Source organism: Marmota flaviventris, chromosome 9 (genome assembly GCF_047511675.1).
Source record: "Marmota flaviventris isolate mMarFla1 chromosome 9, mMarFla1.hap1, whole genome shotgun sequence".
NCBI classification, from domain to species: Eukaryota; Metazoa; Chordata; class Mammalia; order Rodentia; family Sciuridae; genus Marmota; species Marmota flaviventris.
Genome location: NC_092506.1, coordinates 45,395,713 through 45,417,534, shown reverse-complemented (window position 1 = coordinate 45,417,534; position 21,822 = coordinate 45,395,713). Strand labels below are relative to the sequence as shown.

General features: G+C 35.0%; 1 protein-coding gene across 1 annotated transcript in view; it reads right to left on the bottom strand.

Moving 5' to 3' along the window:
* Tsg101 (tumor susceptibility 101) overlaps positions 1-21,822 on the bottom strand; it is a 51,407-nt gene that overhangs the window by 7,717 nt on the left and 21,868 nt on the right. Inside the window, exons 6-7 of the mRNA XM_027942339.2 lie at positions 20,760-20,826; positions 15,334-15,425 (exon numbers count right to left, since the gene is read on the bottom strand). Coding sequence (XP_027798140.1) covers positions 15,334-15,425; positions 20,760-20,826 — 159 coding nt within the window. The remainder of the gene's footprint in view (positions 1-15,333; positions 15,426-20,759; positions 20,827-21,822) is intronic.

Sequence of the window (21,822 nt, the reverse complement as noted above, 5' to 3'; positions counted from 1 at the left end):
TCTCACTCCAGCAATCCAGAGGATGGGATATCACACTCCAGAAGACCCCACCTAACCTGCTAAGAAGAGATGCTGAGAATATTCTGAACTCCAACAGGAAGAATTCTTTAACTTTTCATCAAGTTTTTTTTTTTTTTAATTCTTTTTCACTCTTTAATAGTAACCTTGATGGTACATGGACATTTATACAATTTTCTGTTTTTTTCTCTCTGTCCTTATCTCTAGCATTTTTGAAGTCAGTTATTTTACATGGATAAGTTTTTTGTGAACTAGAATGTTTGATTAGTATATTTTATTTTTGTTTTGTATTCTTTTGTTTTAATTTTTAATTTATTTAAATTTTTGCTTTACATTTTTTCTCGTTTCCTTATCCTCTTTTTTCTTCTGTTAATAGCCAATCTCTTTTTTAATTAATTTTTTTTTAAAGAGAGAGAGAGAAAATTTTTTAACATTTATTTTTTAGTTTTCGGTGGATACATCTTTATTTTATTTTTATGTGGTGCTGAGGATCGAACCCAGCGCCCCGTGCATGCCAGGCGAGCACGCTACCGCTTGAGCCACATCCCCAGCCCTTAATTACTTTTTAAATTTATATATGACAGTAGAATGCATTACAATTTTTATTATACATACAGAGTACAATTTTCATATCTCTGGTTGTATACAAAGTATATTTACATCAATTCATGTCTTCATACATGTACTTTGGATAATAATGTCCATCACATTCCACCGCCCTTCAATAGATGAATGGATTTAAAAAATGTGGCATATACACACAATGGAATATTACTCAGCAACAAAAGAGAATAAAATCATGGCATTTGCAGGTAAATGGACGGAGTTAGAGAAGACAATGCTAAGTGAAATTAGCCAATCCCCCAAAAAACAAATGAGGAATGTTTTCTCTGATATAAGGAGGCTGATTCATAGTGGGGTAGGGAGGGGGAGTGTGTGTGGGGGTATGGGGTTAGAAATGATCTGACAGCCAATCTCTATTGTTCTTTCATTCTTCCTTTAATCTCTTAGGTCTGTCTTCTCTCCTCCTCCCTCATAATCATCACATCCTTTATCACTTCTGTTCTCTCCCTGTCTACCAACTGAAAATGTAAACCCTTTTGCAAACTTGCTGGTTTTTTTAAAAAAAAAATATTTTTGTAGTTGTCAATTAACTTTTATTTTATTTATTTATATGCAGTGCTGAGAATTGAACCCAGTACCTCACACATGCATTCTACAACTAAGCTACAACCCCAGCCCACAAACTTGCTGTTTTTATTATAGGCATAACTAATTATATAATTTTTGTTTATTGTGTTAACATTATAGATGTCATAATAGGAGCTATTTGATTTAATGCTGTAAATTGTTTGATTGGTTCTTGTTTTTATTTGTCTCCCCCTAAACAGTGAGGTACTAGAAACCTTCAGAGACACTCTAAGTCCACAGGGTAGAAATTCTACTGCCTCAGATCCATACTGTTGGATAGGTAGACACTCAAAGAACATGAAAAAACAAGGAAACAAATCTCTCCAACCAAACCAAGATACTCCAATAATAGAATCCATTGATACCACAGTGGAAGAAATGTCGGAGAAGGAATTTAGAATGAACATAGTTAAACTAAAAGTAAAAGATGATATAAAAGAGCAAATATAGGTAGTAAAAGATCAGTTCAATAGAGTTAGAGATTGTGGGGAAAAACCAAACAGAAATTCTTAAAATGAAGGAAACAATAAACCAAATTAAAAATAAAATAAAAGCATCACCAACAGAGTAGACCACTTGGAAGATGGAACCTCAGGCAATGAAGACAAATATATAATCTTGAAAATAGAGTTGACCACGGAGAGAAGATGTTAAGAAACCATGAACAGAACTTGCAAGAATTATGGGATAACATGAAAGGACCAAATTATAGGGATAGATGAAGGTGTGGAGATACAAACCAAAGAAATGCACAATCTTTTGAATGAAATAATATCAGAAAATTTCCCAAGTCTAAATAATGAAATAGAAAATCAAATATAAGAGGTTTACAGGACCCCAAATGTGCAAAATTACAACATACACAAATCAAGGCACATTATAATGAAAATGCCCAGCATACAGAACAAGAATAAAAATTTAAATGCTGAGAGAGAAAAATATGAGATTACATATAGGGGTAAAACCAAATTGGATCACAGCTGATTTCTCAACCCAGACTCTCAAAGCTCGGAGGTCCTGGAATAACATATACCAAGCTCTGAAAGAAAATGGATGCCAACCAAAAATCTAGCAAAATTAAGCTTCAGATTTGAAGATGAAATAAAAACCTTCCGTGATAATCAAAAAAATAAAAGAATTTGCAACGAGAAAGCCCTGAACTTCAGAATATTCTCAACAAACATTCCATGAAGATGAAATGAAAAAGAAAAAGTGAAAACCAGCGAAGGGAGGAACTACAACCAGATATTTTGTTGCCATTATTAATGTCTATTTTCTGGCCTTGTCACCATTACCCCAATCTCATTTTTAAACTTATGTTCTACTCCTGCTATATTTAAATTATGCTACCCACAGTCTATGAAAGGCAAACTTTTTGAAGGCCTTGCAAATGACCTGTGTGCTTTAAATACCAGCAAAATGATCCTGCTCTTTTCCATAACAAGCACTACCTCTCCCTTCAATAAACTCTAAGCCATTCTGAACTAATAGAGTTTAATGCTCTTGAATATCAGATTCCATCTCTATCACGAAGTTATGGTTAAGACTAACTGCTACCCATGATCTTTCTTCCATTAACCCATAATTAATTCTCAAAGCACCAGCACAACAACTGGAACATACTTTCTTAACAGTTCTTACTACAAACAGTTTAAAAGTTGATAGGGAGGGACCACATACTCCTTACATGCAACCTAAACATGAGTGGCAAACAGCTGAAGGGTTTCCTGAAACCAATAGAATTACTTATCTTCGAGGAGTCCTGGATAAAAGCAATCTCAAGGCCCCAGGAACTAGAAGTCCTTAGGATGTGCTTTACAGGAACCTTCCTTTCTCTTATTTGTGCTGGAATGTAGAAGGTAATTAAAATTGTTAATCAACATAACAATGCTAAAATGGCAAGGTGTTATAAAACCAAATGAAGAAGAGCTAATCAATATTTCTTCTCTCTGAAAATCAGAAAATAACTTCTGAAGCTCTATTGCTTTGAAGGGCTATAGCTGGAAAGGGTATTGAAAAGTGAATAAAATACTTAACATTATAGATTTCAACACTATCACTGTTTCAACTTACTCAAATAAATATGCCTCAACAGCCACTGCAATTCAGTGGTAAGCCTCTTCATGAGTCAAATAAAAGATACTATTCCTGTCTCCAAGGGGACATATGGTTTAGCAGGTAATACTAGCATGATTCTCTCTCTTTGACTTGCTTTGGTTTGCCATTTTTGCCAGAGAGTTGAAAATTAGTTTATAAGTTTGGGTTCTCGAAATAAATTCAAAACATCAGAAAAATGCAACATGCATTAAATCTTTTCTGTGACAATCTCTGCTTTTGCTATACAAACCAAAGTTAAGTTTCCAACTTATTCTCTATTATAAAACCATCCCTCAAAGAATAGGAGTGTGCCATAATTCCTGCTTTGTAACATTCGTGATGGCCCAGCCCATACTTAGGTAAACATGGACCTGTCTTTCATTTAGGGTGCAAGGGACACAACCCAAGGCCTTGTGCATGACAGGGTACCCTCTTTTTCCAGTACTCTTATGTTGCCTTCTCATCTTCAAATTATACTAACAGCAAAAAGTTTTTGATAGATCTTAATGGTGGGAAGTACTTTAGGGTATTTTTAAAAAGTTCAAATAAAAACAAGATATTTTATGGTCTGGTTCTGTGTAGTAAGTAATTAGTCTTACCCCAAAAGGGATAGGACTGGCTTTTACCCTTGGCTCCTGGAGGAGAGCTCTAAGCCCTTGGAATACCCTCCCTGGTATGAATGTCTTTGTTTATTTACCGGGGGGCCTTGGGCCACACAAAATAGTCTGGTGGGGGGTTCAGGCTTTGCTGTAGTAACAGTTCAACTTCTGGAGGGCCTGGAAACTAAAGGTCAGTTCCACCAGGAGTGAACCAACCATGTCTTCATGACTAAGCCCCAATAAAAACTCTGAACATCAAAGCTCAGGTGGGATTCCTTGGTTGAAAATATTCTGTATATATTGTTATATGTTGTGGTTAGGGAAAGTCAGCAGTGTCTTATGACACCATTCGAAGAGGACAACCAGAAGCCTTCAACTTGGAACTTTCTTGATTACCCCATACATCTCTTTCCTTAGCTGATTTTAATCTGCATCATTTTGCTGTAGTCTTAGTATAATAGTTTTCAGTGAGTTTGTCCTTCTAGAGAATTATAGAATCTCAGCGTGGTCTTGAGAACTCTCGAACTGGCAACTGGTGTCAGAGTAAGGGTGGCCTTGTGGACTTCCAAACTTTACAGGTCCCTACCCGAGGGTATTCTCTTACCTAATCAAGAATTCACCATTCATGGCCATGTGTAGAATAAGGCAGTCTACTTCAAATGATGATGTATAAAAAGATAACATGTTATTTCTGCAATTGCTAAACATTCATAATACAATATATCAGAGAGTTAGCTGTATTTCTTGAGAACCTTTCACAGACTCAATGACTTAAAGACTTAGCTACTTAGTCATTTAGATGGAATTTAGTCCAAATCAAAATCTCCAATTTCTCACACTGTACTAAATTACTGAAGTCCTTAAAAGAGAGCAAAAAAGGATAATTTCTATAAGAGTTTAGTTCAGATTTCAGCGCCCAAAGAGTGGCATATAAAAAGAAAAGTGAAGATGATATCTCATTAAGTCCCCCACTTTGACAAGGAGGCATTAGAATAGAAAATTATACTTGTTTCTAAAAATCATTTGTCTTATTATAACCTATGTGAAATTTTATTATGGGTCTTGTGAGATGAGAAAATCCTTCTCCCAGAAATTAAGTACCCAGATGATATGAACATATGGCTAGGCATTCAAATTGTAGCCAATCACATGTAACAGTTAAATTCCATTTATCTGTGTAGAAGTTATTTGAACTAATAAAGGCTTGTGGGTCTTCTTATAATCTATTCTGAATTTTTCACAAACACCAACAAACTAAAGTTACCATATCTGAACTAAAGGATTAACTTATACTGATTCTAAATTTTCAAAACCCTATTTTTCTTTTTTTATATCTTTTTTATTTGTTTTTATATGTGGTGCTGAGAATCAAACCCAGTGCCTCACATATGCCAGGAAGTGCACTATGGCTGAGCTCCAGCCCCAGCCCCTCAAATCCCTATTTTTGAAAACTCACATTTAAATCCTAGGATTTACATTGTTTCTAATGAAAAAGACTGAGGCAAATGCAACCATACAGCACCAAGACTCATTCAGCCAAAGCTATTAATACTCAAAATAGGAATGAAGCTGAGGTAGCAAACTGCTTTGCCCATAAAAGTCATAGTTCATCTGAGAAGGCTAGACCTGCCAAGATTAGACCTAGTCTTAACCCCCTGTTCATACACAGACCTTAATACAAAGTATATCTAAACTTACTTCAAATCCAACTACCTTCTAAAAAGGTAAGAACTACAAATCAAATCTGAAATAAAAAAGAAACACCCAGAGTTTTTAAAAGTAAAACAAACACACAAACAACAACAACAAAATCCTCAAAACGTTATGAGCTGCTTACCACTTTTAAGTTTGTTCACATAAACAAATAAGAAGAAAGATTTGGTGGAAGATTCTCATCTACTTATTGGACACTTTTCAAATAAGTTTTTCTCTAAATATCTTAAAAGAAACTCTGATATTCTGCATCTTTACTAAGATCAAGAAAAATCTGTGGCAAACTTCCATACCTCAAGTACCCACATACTGACCTTTTACCCAAGCAGAGTCAGATTTCAGAAGTGCTCTTCTACAATTCCAGATGAACAACTGAAAAGGTAATAGCCTACTCTGAGAAACAATTCTCAACAAAATGCTGCACCATTTACATGCCAGGTAACATACAATTACCAACTAATCTTCAGGAAATGATGTAACTTTTCTAGTATTAGGAAATCAACACTATCCAAAAGATAAGACTAATTACTAATGAGTAATTTAGTCTAGCATCTTTAAAAGTGTACTCGGAAACAGATACCCTCTAAATTTAAAGGTAACTTCCTGATGACTTGTTTTTCTGCATCCTGTACGTCCTGAACTTGATAATAAAAACTTTTATGCTGAGGACAGACAACAAGGAATTAAGACTGACTTGTTCTCTGGTGAACTAAATCTGCATATGCATATTTCCTATTTTGTGTCTCACTTTGCCTTCTTTTATAAAAAGAGGGCCCCCAACTCAAGATGAAAATTTGAGACAAAAAGGTCTTTTCTCTCTTCCTCAAGGTTGACTTTCAATAAACCTTGTTTCTTGCCAACCTGACTTCCAAGCAATAGGTAAAGACAGACAAGAGCAGTGGAAACATGAAATTAAGGGAATAATTCTATAAGCTGAGCCCACTGTGCTGACCCCCACTTGCTTTCTTTATCTTTTTTTTTTTTTTTGCTACTGGTATTGAGCCCAGGGGCATTTTACCATCCCCAAAGCTTTTTAGTTTTTTGAGACATGGTTGTGCAAAGTTGCTTAGGACCTTGAACTTGTGATCCTCCTGCCTCGGCCTCCCCGGATTACAGGTATGCATGCATCACCACATCCCATCCTCTCATGCTTTCTTTTAAAAAGCAATTTACCATAGCCCTGCATTCCTCCACAAATAACCTGTTATCTACAGGAGAAATGCAGGTCCAAAATGCCAATAAGAACACAAGTTACCTTGAAAGAGGGGACTTGTGTGAACTGCACATAGACCAGATTACAGAACTCAGGGAGATAAGAATAACCACAAAATCTATAAGAATAAATTCCAGTTTGAATAGGTCAGCATGGGCTAAAGTGACAAAGACCTTTACTATGTGTGGTGGGAACTTGGAAAGTCTGATGTTATCTGGCTGTCAGTAAAAAAAGTCAAGAGGTGGACCTGGGCAAGATTCTCTGGAAACTTCTCTGGGATTACAATAAAACTGGAGGGCAGGAAGGGTGTGGGTCCTCTGAGAATACCCACTTATTCCCTTCAAAGTGTCCCCCCCTTTTTTTTCCTATCCCTTCTAATAAACTTATGCTTGCTTCTCTGAGTGACATGTCTAAAATCTTTCTGACTTCATGCCAGTAGTATTTGAGAGCTTAAAAAAAACTTTAAGCTTACTTACTAAGCATTATGAAACATGAATGTAAGTTAAAACACATGCTCTCAAATCACAGGGGAAGGAGACAGGAAAGTGGATTCAGAGATGATTAGAAATCAAACATGACTGTCTTAATACTATGATGGCCAGAGCTTACATTGGTTATAACTATTATCAGTTAACAACTTCACCAAAAACATCCTGAAATAAGCCCTTGCAAGGTAAATGAATTTATCAGAAGAATAAAAACATCCAAGTGGGATATGGGACCAATGACAAGACAAACCTTTTCCAGTGTCAAACAGAAATTATCAAAAGATAGCATATGTGTCAAGGAAAAAAGGTTTCCAAATTAAAGATTTATGTAGTTCTTTGTATTGAAAATGCCACAGAATTGTTTATAAAAATATAAGCCTCCTTTTTAAAAAAAATGTTTTAGGGAGTAATTTTTATTTATTTTAATAGTTTTATTTTGTTTATTTTTATGTGGTGCTGAGGATCGAACCCAAGTCCTCGAACGTGCTAGGCGAGCACTCTACCGCTGGTAGAGCTTGGTAGGTGAGCGCTCTACCGCTGAGCCACAATCCCAGCCCTATAAGCCTCCTTTTAAAAAGCATCTTTTTTAAAAATTTTTAACTTTATAGTGAGGATTAAACCAATGATGCTTTACCACTGAGCTATATCCCCAGTCATTTTTAGTTTTTTATTTTAAAACAGTCTCACTGAATTGTCTAGGCTGGCCTAAAACATGCCATCCTCCTGCCTCAGCCTCTTGAGTCTCTGGTCTGTGCCCCCATGCCTGGCTTTGATAGCATCTTTTAAAATAAATTACAAGCTTTACCACATATACATAAGCAGTCTTTCATTTGGAAATGGAATTACACTGGAACAAAGAAAAATTAATGTTACAAATCCCAGAGGCACATGTATCCCTTCATGGATTTAAAATACTGTCCCTCAAAATGTGAATTAGCTGCATGATTCCTTTTAAGCACTAGAATCCAAACAGCAAATTCAAAGTATCCAAACATTTATAGTGTCAAAATAATACATCTTTCTTATTCAGGGTCAAGTTATAGACCAAAAGCCCCTGATTTTCCCTTCTAACTCCAACCCCAATTCCCCTAGTTTTCTCAGAGTTTCCAAAACATTAAGTGAATCAAGATTGAACACATCTGTACCACACTCTGATAACAGGACTCTGAGATGAAATAAAACTGAAGATTATGGCACAAGGGAATCATGGCTGATATTATATCATCTGATGAACATCATAAAGGAGTCAGTTAGCCCAATGACTTTTCTTCATATGTATATTCATATCATGTGGAGGTTTCACCAAGTGGCACTATACTTTTTTTTCTGGGTACCATATTGGATCATGCTAGACTAATATTCTTTTCCATTTTTTTGTGGACTCAGGAGTTTTTAACCACTGAACCATATCCCCAACCCTTTTTAATATTTTATTTAGAGACAGGGCCTCACTGAGTTGCTTCAGGCTGGTTTAGAACTCGTAATCCTCCTGTCTCAGCCTCCTAAGCAGCTGGGATAGAGGAAAAGTCTTCAATATTTGCTTGATAAACTTTAAATCTTTCTTAATATGGTTTATAATATCCAGTATGTTCACCATTTCTAGTTCATTTCTACCCAGGTATACAACTAGCACATCAGAATCTAGCAGGCAGTGCTATGTATGAATCAAGGTAGAAGTTAATTGACCCTACTTTATGCTACTTTTCCCTATCCAGTGGAGTTTGGCATCCTCTGTGGGAATGGCCAGCTGGGGACCAAAGCTTCTAGAGTGCCCATTTTTTAGCTTTGAAAACATACAAATGACCACATATCCATGACTGCTTCTGTTTTCTTCTGGCATCTTCTACTGAGAGAATATAAATAAATATTAATGTTGTTTCCTAAACAACCTGATAGTGGACTAGCAGTTTTAAATTTTTAAAATCAGAGTTCAAATTCTCTAGTTTTGGCAATGCTAACCTGGTTATGTGCCCACTTCTAATAAAAATGTATCACTAAAACACATATGGCTGGACGTGGTGGCACACTCCTAGTAACTTGGGAGGCTGAGGCAGAAGGATCATGAGTTCAAGGCCAGCCTAAGGAAAGAAACTGAATAAGTATTACACAGAGGGGCTGGGGATGTGGCTCAAGCAGTAGTGCGCTCGTCCAGCATGCGTGCGGCCCAGGTTCGATCCTCAGCACCACATACAAACAAAGATGTTGTGTCCGCCGATAACTAGAAAATAAATATTAAAAAAATTCTCTCTCTCTCTTTAAAATATATATATATATATAAAAAGAAAAAAAAGTATTACACAGAAAAAGAAATACCAATGGTCAACAAATGTACTAAAAAATTGTTCAATACCTCTAGCAATTACAGAAATGCAAATTAAAACTGCACTGAGATTCCATCTCACTCCAGTCTGAATGGCAACTATAAAGAATAAAAGTAACAATGTTGGTGAGGATGTGGGGAAAAAAGGTTCACTTAAACATTGATGGTGGAACTGGAAATTGGTGCAACTACTCTGGAAATCAGTATTAAGGTTCCTAAGAAAACTTGGAATGGAACGAACCATCATTTGACCCAGCTATCCCACTCCTTGGTATATAACCAAAGGACTTAAAATCAGCATACTACAGTGATGCAGCCACACAATGTTTATAGCAGCTCAATTCACAATAGATGAGCTATGAAATCCCCAACCTAGTGCCCTTCAACAGATGAATAAGAAAATGTGGTATATATACACAGTGGAATATTATTCAGCCATAAAGAAAAATAAAATTATGGCACTTGCCAGTAAATGAATGGAACTGGAGACTATCATGCTAAGTGAAATAAGCCAATCTCAAAAAACCAAAGGCCAATGTTCTCTCTGATATGTGGATGCTAACACACAATAAGGGGTAGAATAAAAGTTCATTGGATTAGACAAAGGGAACAAAGGGGAGAGGAAGAATGGGACTAGCAAAGACAGAATGAATTGGATATAACTTTCCTATGTTCATATGTAAATACACCACCTGTAAAACTTCACACCATGTACACCACAGAATGGGATCTTAAATAGAATAAGTTATACTCCACATATGTGGAATATGTGAAAATACACTCTATTGTCATGTATATCTAAAAAGAATTTTATTTTTTTTAAATTTTTTATTGTTGGTTGTTCAAAACATTACATAGTTCTTGATATATCATATTTCACACTTTGATTCAAGTGGGTTATAAACTCCCATTTTTACCCCGTATACAAATTGCAGAATCACATCAGTTACACATCCATTGATTTACATATTGCCATACTAGTGTCTTTTGTATTCTGCTGCCTTTCCTATCCTCTACTATCCCCCCTCCCCTCCCCTCCCCTCTTCTCTCTCTACCGGCTCTACTGTCATTCATTTCTCCCCCTTGTATTATTATCTAAAAAGAATTTTTAAAAAGACTTAAAAAAAAAAAAAAACATATGCTATTAGTCTAGAGAAACAGCAATTTAAAATTTGAAGTCTAAATATTTTTAAGTTTTAGCTGGGCACAATGGCACAACCTGTAATCCCAGTGACTCAGGAGGCTAAGGCAGGAGGATCACAAGTTCAAAGACAGCCTGGACAACAAAGTGAGACCCTGTTTCAAAAAAATAAAAAAGTGTTGGGCAAACTAGGGAACCAGCCTAGGTATCCATCAATGGATGAATAGATAAAGAAAATGTGATATACATACACAACAGAGCCATAAAAAAAATGAAATTATGTCATTTTCAGGAAAATGGATGGAACTTGATTATTATAAGTTAAACTCATGGTTCTATGTGGAAGCTAGAGATGAAAAAGAAAAAAAAGACTAGGGCAGTGTATGGGGAGCCTCATGAAAATCAAAGAGATCAGTAGAAGCAGAGAAAACGGACCAGGAGCAGGGAAGAGGGAAGGGAAAGGGGAAATTTTGGGGAATGATATAGGCTGAATTATACTGTCATATCGTGTACATGTATTAATATGTAACAAGAAGTCTATTATATACAACTATAACACACCAATTTACAAACTAAATTAAGTATACTAAAAAGTAAAAACATAAGGGGCTTGAGATGCAGCTCAGGGGTAAAGTGGCCCTAGGTTTAATCCCCAGTACCATAAGGAAAAAAAAAAGAGAGAGAGAGAGAAATTTAAGTTTTATCCTCAGATATCCAGAAAAGTTTACCTTTCTTCTGATGTCTTTGTTGGTAAATAATGCCTACAAAGGACAAGAATTTTAAGGAAAATTGTACACATTCCACTTCTTTTCCCAATGATTTTCTAGTGGAAAAGATTTCAGATAATAATTTGCAAAGACAGATTTCAAAAAGCATACCTGGTCTTACAATGACTTCTGGGAAGAATTTAATTTACAGATCACAGCTTCCCTTTCTCCTCTACATAATATAAATAAATTTATTAAAATGTCACTACACTTGCATAGACAATATTTACAATAGATTTTTTCTTTTTGTGGTGTTGGGAATCAAACACACGGTCTCATGCGTGCTAAGCAAGCACTTTACCTATGAGCCATCTCTCTAACTCCAAGGTGTTTTTATTATTCAACAGCTACTTTTACTGCTTAGTCAATGCTCTTGGTGAGCTCCATCTTCATGAAGAAATGGTTTTAAGTTAGGCTGGTCAGGAAGCTATCTGGCAAACAAAAAAAACCTATAAAATGGGACAACAAAACAAATTTTCATTTTCTTTTAAATGTTATTCAAAACCAAGCTGAAAGGAGTCAGAGTTGTTTTAAGTCTCAAGTTCTGCAACCATTTTCATTCTTCTTTATCATGCTCTCATAAGAGGATGCCATGAATACAATCTCTATTAACTTCACGTTTCTTTATTTTCTTTTTAAATTTTTTGTGGTGCTGCAGATCAAACCTAGGTTTTTGCAAATGCTAGGCAAATGCTCTACCATTGAGCTACACTTCCTCACCCTATTTCATTTTTAAACAGTCCTTTTACTTCTCTAATTGCTGAAGATAGCTGAACTAACACAGAGCTGCATCAAAAGATGTAATTTAATTATTGGTATCTTCAATCAGGTATTTTATATCATTAAATCAAAACCTATAGAGCAAAAGTGCCAAGTTTCAAAGAGAATAAGGAAAATTAATCATACTCATGCTTTTTCATGGCCTCAATGACAGAATAATTGCACAAATCCTGACCACTGATATACTTAGAAAATACTATTCGTGAATATTAATATTCAAATGACACTCTTGTTTCTGCTTCCCTTTATTACAATTTTGAGGTTCAGCAGCATTCAACAGATTGAAAAAAAAAACAAGTAGGTAAGTAATAAAGTGTAAAAAAAGATTTACATTAAAGAATATCCTATGCCCTTCAATAGACGAATGGATAAAAAAAATGTGGCATTTATACACAATGGAGTATTACTCTGCATTAAAAAATGACAAAATCATAGAATTTACAGGGAAATGGATGGCATTAGAGCAGATTATGCTAAGTGAAGCTAGCCAATCCCTAAAAAACAAATGCCAAATGTCTTCTTTGATATAAGGAGAGTAACTAAGAACAGAGTAGGGACGAAGAGCATGAGAAGAAGATTAACATTAAACAGGGATGAGAGGTGGGAGGGAAAGGGAGAGAGAAGGGAAATTGCATGGAAATGGAAGGAGACCCTCAGGGTTATACAAAATTACATACAAGAGGAAGTGAGGGGAAAGGGAAAAATAATACAAGGGGGAGAAATGAATGACAGTAGAGGGGGTAGAGAGAGAAGAGGGGAGGGGAGGGGGGATAGCAGAGGATAGGAAAGGTAGCAGAATACAACAGACACTAGTATGGCAATATGTAAATCAATGGATGTGTAACTGATGTGATTCTGCAATCTGTATACGGGGTAAAAATGGGAGTTCATAACCCACTTGAATCAAAGTGTGAAATATGATATATCAAGAACTATGTAATGTTTTGAACAACCAACAATAAAAAATTAAAAAAAAAAAGAATATCCTAGATTATCATAAAATGATAATTTGCTTCTAGCCTAAAATAGCACTCTTTTTAAAAAATGTGATATTAGTTGATGTGGTTGTCTGTTCTAAAAATCATACACGTGGTCTCACTTTAAATATACTCTTTTCCACGTAAGCCCATTTTGGATATATGGAAATCATCTAAGCTATAACACTGAAATGAGAGCATACAAAAGATCTTTATAAGTTCAGCATCTCTACAGATCAAAAGAATCATACACCATTGAGAAATAGGGTGACAAATTTTACAATTCCTGTTTTTGTTTTTATTAAGTTTGAGATAGGGTCTTGCTAAGTTAGGCTGGGCTTAAATTTGTAATCCTCCTGCTTTAGCCTCCCAAGTCACTGGGATTACAGTCATGCATCACCACAGCTGGCACACAAATCCTGAATTATTTATTATGTGTGAACTAAATCAGAGAGCTTACCAAGATTTAGTGTGCTTTGCTTATTAGGGACTGATGAACAATCATTCATTTAGGTTTCTTATTCAAATTATTATATTGTAAAAAGAGTAAGGATGAACACATTTTAACATAGCAAAACCACAGAAGAACCCAATAACTAGAGTGTATCAATGACAAAAATAGTGGAAATAAACCATGTTTGGAGAAGGAGGGGCATATACATCAGATCTCAGGATGGCTACAAGTTATCAGAATATATAACAGAAAAGCAAATTTCACGGGATACTCTATATTTGGGTACTCAGAAAAATATTTTAGCAGTGTTCAGAGACTGGAAGGTGGTAGTGGTGGTAGCAGATTGGTGAGGGTAGGGTCCAGCTGATCATGCAAAGGAAATAGGCATTAAACAAATCCTACAATAGGAGAATAACGGGAAGAGGTGAGGTAACAGAAGTAATGGAATAAGATCACATAGGGCCTTCAAGGCCTCAGAATCTTGGATTGAGCTCTGAGTGAAACAGAGAAGGTTTTGAGTAGAAGAGTGACATAATTCATTCACCTTTTAATAGGATCACTCTGTATGCTGTGTTAAAAACACAGTAGTATAGGGGACCAATTATCAAAGCAGAGAAATCTTGTAGGAGGCTTTTGAAGTAATTCAAAAGAGAGATAATGGTGACAAATCAGTATTGCATATGAGACTCTAGAACATTTTGAAAACAACAGATTTCTAGATGAGGAATCAAGGATGACTCTAAGTTAGAATACAGGATAGACATCATTGGAGATGGGAAAGCTGTATAAAAATACTTGAGAATTCAGTTTCCCTATATTGAACTTGAGATGTCCACTAAGCACCCAAGTGGAGATACTGAGAAGGCAGTTAGATAGAAAAATCTGGAGTTCAAGATGAAAGCTAGAAACATAAACCTGGGAAATGCAAGCACAGAAATGGAATTTAATGCTATGAGACTTGCGGAAATCAGGAGACTGAGGACAGAGAGTACCAAGGACTAAGCTGTGGGGCACGGGAGAGAAGGCATATGTGGTGGGACAGGTAGGCACACATAGGTATGGCAGTATGTAGAAGTTCTCTTATTGCTTTATTTTTCTCAGTTGAAGAAAACATTTCAGGCAACTCTAATATGTAACTCACATACACAAACAAAACAAAACTTAAAAAAAAACCCAAAACAAAACACAAAACTACTATTCTTAGTTGACCCACTTATATTAACTACTCATGGTTTTTATTTGTCCTAAAAATGTGCATCTTTTATATATAATCAGGCCAGAAAAAACCTAAGTAACCTGCTAGTAGTTCAACACACAAAAGTTTCACCAATGAAAACATGGCAAATAGAAAAATATGATGAGAATTAATTAGATCTATTTTTTTATGTTTGGTAAAGATTCATTTATATAATGATTAATCACTTACTTCAATTTTTAGATAACAGGACACTGACCACAAGTTTTTCCCTCTAAGAAACGAAGAGTACTATAAAATTTATAGGTAAAAAAGAAATGCACTTATTGTAGTAGGAGACCTTGACTTTCTTATGTGGAGAAGTATTAAAAAGTACTTACCAACTGTGGTCACAGGAGGCTGGGAAGGGTACTGGGCACTTGTTGTGGCAGGGTAAGGACCACCAGGTGGGTAAGGACAGCCTGGGTAACCACTAAAGGGGGGGGAAACCCATCACATGTTAATATTATTCATTATTTCTAAAAAACTCTATTCCAAAACTTAAATTGAAATATCAAAATATCAACTAATGAATTTACAGTTTTAGAGCTAAAGGTATTTATTCAAGTAACATTTTATGGAAATGCCATTAATGACACTGGATTTAAAGCAAATGATCAATACTCTAGGTTCGGTCTGATTATCTGAAGGTCACCTTCACAGCAGCAGAAAACAACTACAGTATTTCTAAGGGCAAAAAACCAATAGTAACAGAAATAACAAATCTTTTACAAGAGAAACTTCTGTTCTGATCTCCTCATCTATAAGGAAATGCTAGTATTTTATTTTTGCTTGGGACTTATCAGTAACCTTTACAAATAATCAATATGAAAATACTCATTTTTTAAATAGCATTTAAAATATTTCTTCTTAATCTATGGGTAGTTTGTGTCACTCAAGTAATCATATCAAAGTCAGAAAGAACTTTGCTTAGAGGTATTTTCCTTCAAACACCTAACCTATCTGTAAATATCATTTAGTAATATTCCTGACATGCTCACCTTTCTCTATTGAACATGAAACATCATTTCTATGTAACTTTAGAATAATGGTCTTAAATTAAATTCTGGAAGATCACTTGAATATAAGAAGACTCCTAACACTCAAATATTTGAAAACATTTCCCCTTCAGTCTTCTCTTCATTAAGTTAAATATTCTTAATTCCTTCAACAGAATATAATACTCAGATCGAATGGTTTTCCTCTGAATGTGCATTGTGAGTTTTTCCCTTGTAATATAAAAAAAAAAGTATAACAGAATGATTAGCAACCTGTTAGTTGGACAACAATCTTGATTATCCTATTTTAGCTACAAGGTCTGTAACATTTGCAATTCTAATCAAGCCCTCAGTAAGTCCATTAAAATTTCTGATTAAATTAAAGATCTAGCCCAGAGCTCATTCAGAATTCATGGCCAATTATCTTTTTTTCTGTGCAGTGTTTCAAAGATGGCATCTATATTATCAGCTCACCTTTTATAACCTGTCTACAATAAAAGTTTTATATAGGTTTGCTGAAGATTCCGTGTGGTCATAATTTTTTTATCAGTATAAAAGCAAAATCAAAATGGAAAAAAATTAAGCATTTTTATTCCTGGTGGATGAATGTTGAAGGCTACTGAATAGTACTTTTGTTTCTAGTCTTGTTAGAAACTCAGGATATAAAGGAAATAATGTCATTCCTACTGAAATTACTAAGTCTACTTTTTTAAAAACTGGGATAAACTATTCTTTTTTTCTGGAGTTCCTTTAATTTTGCATACTTTTTAATATTATCTGTAATCATATTACTGAATTTCAGCAATTAGGTATAAAATTCTCCTAGGCCTACAGATACTCATTTTGGAGAATTCCTGGCTCTTAGTTTGCTCAACTTCCAATACCTCCATGGTATTCTCCCTGTTCACGGCTAATATGCTTTTTTAAGTTAAAACACAATTGAGAAGTACTATTTTCTGTCTTTGTAGATTACTAAACATACCCTGGTTTCTCTTCAAACTGTACACATCTTTTTTTGCATTTTACTAAAGCTTTCTGTAGATTAAAAAATTTTCCCTTGAAGCAAATCTTTTTCAAAAATTTTAAGAGCCCTTTTTTGACTTAAGGGTTTTTGAAAAGAATTTTCCAACTCTCTCATATTCCTTTTTCTTTACCCTTCAATTTTTAAAAATATATTCAAGTACTACTTGTAAGTATTTATTGTAGGAACTAAGTATAAATCCATGACTTCCTCAAAAATGCTAATAACCAAACTGAGGCAAGTTCCCTGTTAGACGATGCAAGTAGAAAGGAAATAACAAATGCTACTTAAAAGTTTAGATGACATACAGTTGAAAATCAATACCAGCTAGAGGAGATCAGGGAAAGTTTGGGCAGACCTGGAATACCTATGAAAGTTGCACCTTTATTCTCTTTTAACTCTCCTACTTGTAATCCTTTATTCTTCAGTCCTGGGGTGTCTCCTTATTTTTTCCTGTAATATATTTTGATTTTTACACCGTTTTTTGCCTTTTACACGACTGTGCTAGACTTGATAATTAGTAAGTTCCTCCCAGTTATAAATTGTTATGACTCCTTGCTGCTCCCTCCATCTCTAAATTTTTAATTTTCTTCTATAAGGTTATCTGCATAAACCAGTTCTTCTATCTATGAAGCCATCACTAAGCTCCTACCTCTAAACCAGATGCGACCTCTCCTATAGAGCTGTTTCTTTAGCAAAGAACTTACCATTTTCTAGCTTTTCTAATATCAGGAACTATTTTTTAATAACTGTTAATAAATATGCCAAAACTAGAACAAGAAGATTTTTATTTTTTGGCAGTATTGGGGATTAAACTTGGGCTCTACCACTAAACTACATTCCCAGCCCTTTTTATTCATTGAGACAGTGTCTTCCTTAATTGCTGAGGCTGGCCTCCAATGTGTGATCCTCTTATCTCAGTTTCCTGAATACCTGAGATTTCAGGCCTTGCCACCAACCATGTCCAGCAAATCACTCTTATATCCTTGTTTGTACACATGTTGCCGGTCATAAATAAAACTTTAAAAAATCTTGATGACAGGTGAACCTAACTACTATGTTGGGTTCTAATAATAAAAAATAAAAATAAAAATCTTGAGCTTTAAAAGGAACCTTAAAGATCATCTAATCTAACTTTTTTTAAAAATTTGTTCTTTTTAGTTATGCATGACAGTAGAATGTATTTTGACATATCATACACACATGGGAGTATAATTTCCCATTCTTGTAGTTGTAAATGATGTGGGGTTACACTGGTCATGTATTCATATATGAACATAGGAAAGTTATATCTGATTCATTCTACTGTCTTTCCCATTCCCCTTCCCCTCTTTTCCCTCATCCCAATCTGGTGAACCCACCACTCCCTCAAAAAGAACATTTGGTCTTCGGATTTTTGGTATTGGCTTATTTTACTTAGCATGATAGCCTCCAGTTCTACCCATTTACTGGCAAATGTCATAATTTCATTCTTCTTTATGGTTGAGTAATATTCCATTGTGTATATGTACCACTAGTCCAACTTTCTATAACAACAAAAGGCTCTTACATTCACCATTTTAAGATAAAGTGTCTTGGGGCTGGGAATGTGGTTCTAGTGGAGTGCTTGCTTGGCATGTATAAGGCCCTGGGTTGGATCCCCAGCACCTTAAAAACAAAATAAGACAAAAACAAAAAAATTTTCCAGAGTCTTGAGTCACTGATTTATTAATTCTCCTTCAAAATAAAAGTATAAGACAAAGGTTCTGAAGTTCTTCTGCCAAGACTTTTCATATGCAGAAAGATAGAGGTGGCAATTAAAAGTTACCCGTAACAACTCATTAACATATTATGTTTTGAGATTAAAGGTCACATGGGAGGGCGTAAAGCATTAAATCTTTGAAAATAAATCTCAAAAAGGAATTTCTTACAAATAAACTCAAATAACAAGTAAGATCGACATTTTTGCCAATATTTTCGGTTTCATCTACAAGTTTATTTTAAATGACTTTATTGTTCAGAAGTCCATTTCCTATTGCACTGTAAACAACTAACTGTTCCCTCTAGATCCAATGTTCCTTTTTTATTACCAGCTATGAATATAAAGGCTTATGACTTCAAGGCTCAGGACTGTATTTCTTCAACTCAATCAGAAAATTTATGGGGGGGCTTGAGAAATCTAAAACTTACACATAAAGAAATCATTCTATTTTGTTCCTGACAACATTATTTTAGTTTCTGCTTACGTATGTAAAGTGACAAAATACTTACAACCTTATAAAGCTGATCCCTGAAATCAGGAAAGGCCCAGAAACGATATGTTTGCTAAATTCAACTTTCAAGATCCTGGATGTTATATGCGTACATACATATATTTATGTATGACAGGTGTTTAGGAAATCTGGTTTCGTTTATCTGTGAAGGTTACGAGTTGGTTATGTAAAGCTAAGAAGAGTTGCAGTTTAAAATTTCTTATTCTTCAGAGTAAACTGGAAATGTCATCTAGGCACCAGTAAATGACAGTCATGCATTTTAAATTACAAAGACCACCTTTGTATTTGTAGATTATCACTGGAATAAACACATTTAAAACTATTAATAATTACTCTTTGAATTTCTTTATTATTATTCACAGACTGATTTCATTATTAATTTTCATGTTATTACAAATGAATAGTAAAGGTTGATAATACAGGTAGACTATCATCTAAATTCATATGAATTATTAATAGATTCCCTGTAATTTATAGAAAAAAATTTAAAGGGTATTAAAATATTTTTATCAGCTGGGTACAGTGGTATGCCTATAATTTGCAGTTACTTGGGAGGCTCAGACAAGAAGTTTGAGGCCAACCTAAGAAATTTAGCAAGACCTGTCTCAAAACAAAATAATGGGTGGAGGATGTAGCTAAGGGGCACAGGGCTTTGCAGAGCATGTGTGAGGCCCTGGGTTCAAAGCCTTCTGCTGAAAAAAACATTTTTTTTTTTTTTTTTGTTGTTCACTGAATTCTTTATAACTACATTGCTCCATTAACATTTTGACTATAGGCTGGGAGCCGTGGCACATGCCTGTAATCCCAGTGGCTCTGAAGGCTGAGGCAGGAGGATCACGAGTTCAAAGCCAGCCTCAGCAACTTAGCGAGGCTCTAAGCAACTCAGTGAGACCCTGTCTCTAAATAAAATACAAAAAAAAGAGCTGGGGATGTTGCTCAGTGGTTAAGTGCCCAGGTACCAAAAAAAAAAAAAAAAAAAAAAAAAAACAATTATCTACATTAAACATATAAAGTTCCTAAAAGGGAAGTAGCTAAAATTTCAAGGTCCAAAACCAATTGAGATCAATGTCATTAACCATCCTACCCTTTTCTTCTCTGAAAATAAGATGGAGCTGTGTTTTCCTGAACTGGAAAACTCCTTTCAATATGTATCATAAAATTCTGCCAATAAAACAATTTTTAGCTTAGACTGAATTGCAACTAAATGTATTTTAATGCTCTAGTTAGTGACCATTATTTTGATTTTAAGTCCAATAGAATTTTTTTTTTTTTTTAAAGAGGGAGAGAGAGAGAGAGAGAATTTTAATATTTATTTTTTTTTAGTATTTGGCGGACACAACATCTTTGTTTGTATGTGGTGCTGAGGATCGAACCCGGGCCGCACGCATGCCAGGCAAGCACGCTACCACTTGAGCCACATCCCCAGCCCTGAGCCACATCCCCAGCCCCCCAATAGAATTTTTAACACAATTTTTCAAAAGATAATTTTTCATTACCTGGGATTGGGAGGGTATCCAGATGGGTATGCAGAGATTCCACTTGGCATGCCTGGCATGTAGGAGGCTAAAAAACAATTTTTAACATTGTAAAATAATATGCACAGCCCTGAATATGGATACAATTTAAAAAGACAGACATCAGTGTTAAACCACAGCAAAATTTCATACAGTTACAAAAATCCAAATTTCAAATTCAAAATAGAACAAATATCTGGTTCACATTAGTTCAAGCAGTAAAAATTTTGAAGTCACTTAATTCTCAAATCATTAAACATGAGTGAGAACACTCATGAAAACCCCAACAAAAACAATGTTGTAAAGAGGTCAACTTGGTCAGCTCTATAAGTTCTCAAGGAGTCTATAAAGTAAGAGGTGGTTTGATTTACACTTTAGAAGAATGTAATTTCTGGCCTCATTTGGTCCAAGATCAGCTTCTTAGAAAGTGAGCTCTTTATTGTATCTAAGAAATCTTTGACATTTCTTTTACAATTATGTTGACCAATTCACACAGCTGATTTTGTTGGATTGCTTGAGAACTTAAAACTTTAAAGTACAATGAGAAGTATCATAAACAACAACAACAAAACTTACATTCTGTTCATCCAAACTGGTTAAAAACAAAACAAAAGCTTGGAAATAATAGGAAAAAAATTAAAATCCAGCAATCTTAAAAGAATGCTTTACACATTCTTTAAAGAGAGCACTAACAGCACAGAACTAAGGTCAGTGATATCAACAAGCTAAGCAATGCAGAGGAAGAAAAAGAGAAGATGATTTTGGCCCTAACTGGAAATGACTTGTTCTTAGAATCAATGTTTCCTCAGTGAAACTTTTTCTTTGATGACAATGACAAATCAGTCTTTAAGTCAATAAATAAATATTTTAGTGCCTTCTATTTTATAGGTACTGGGGATCTGAAGGAGAGGGAAGAGAAGGTTGAAAGAAAGAAACCCTGGCCTCAAGCTAGGGATACTGCTAGATTCCATAAGAGTTTTTTACTTTCCCAGGCATAAAGCACAGCTGACCTTTGTAAACATCTTTCTGAGAAGATGAGGCTACT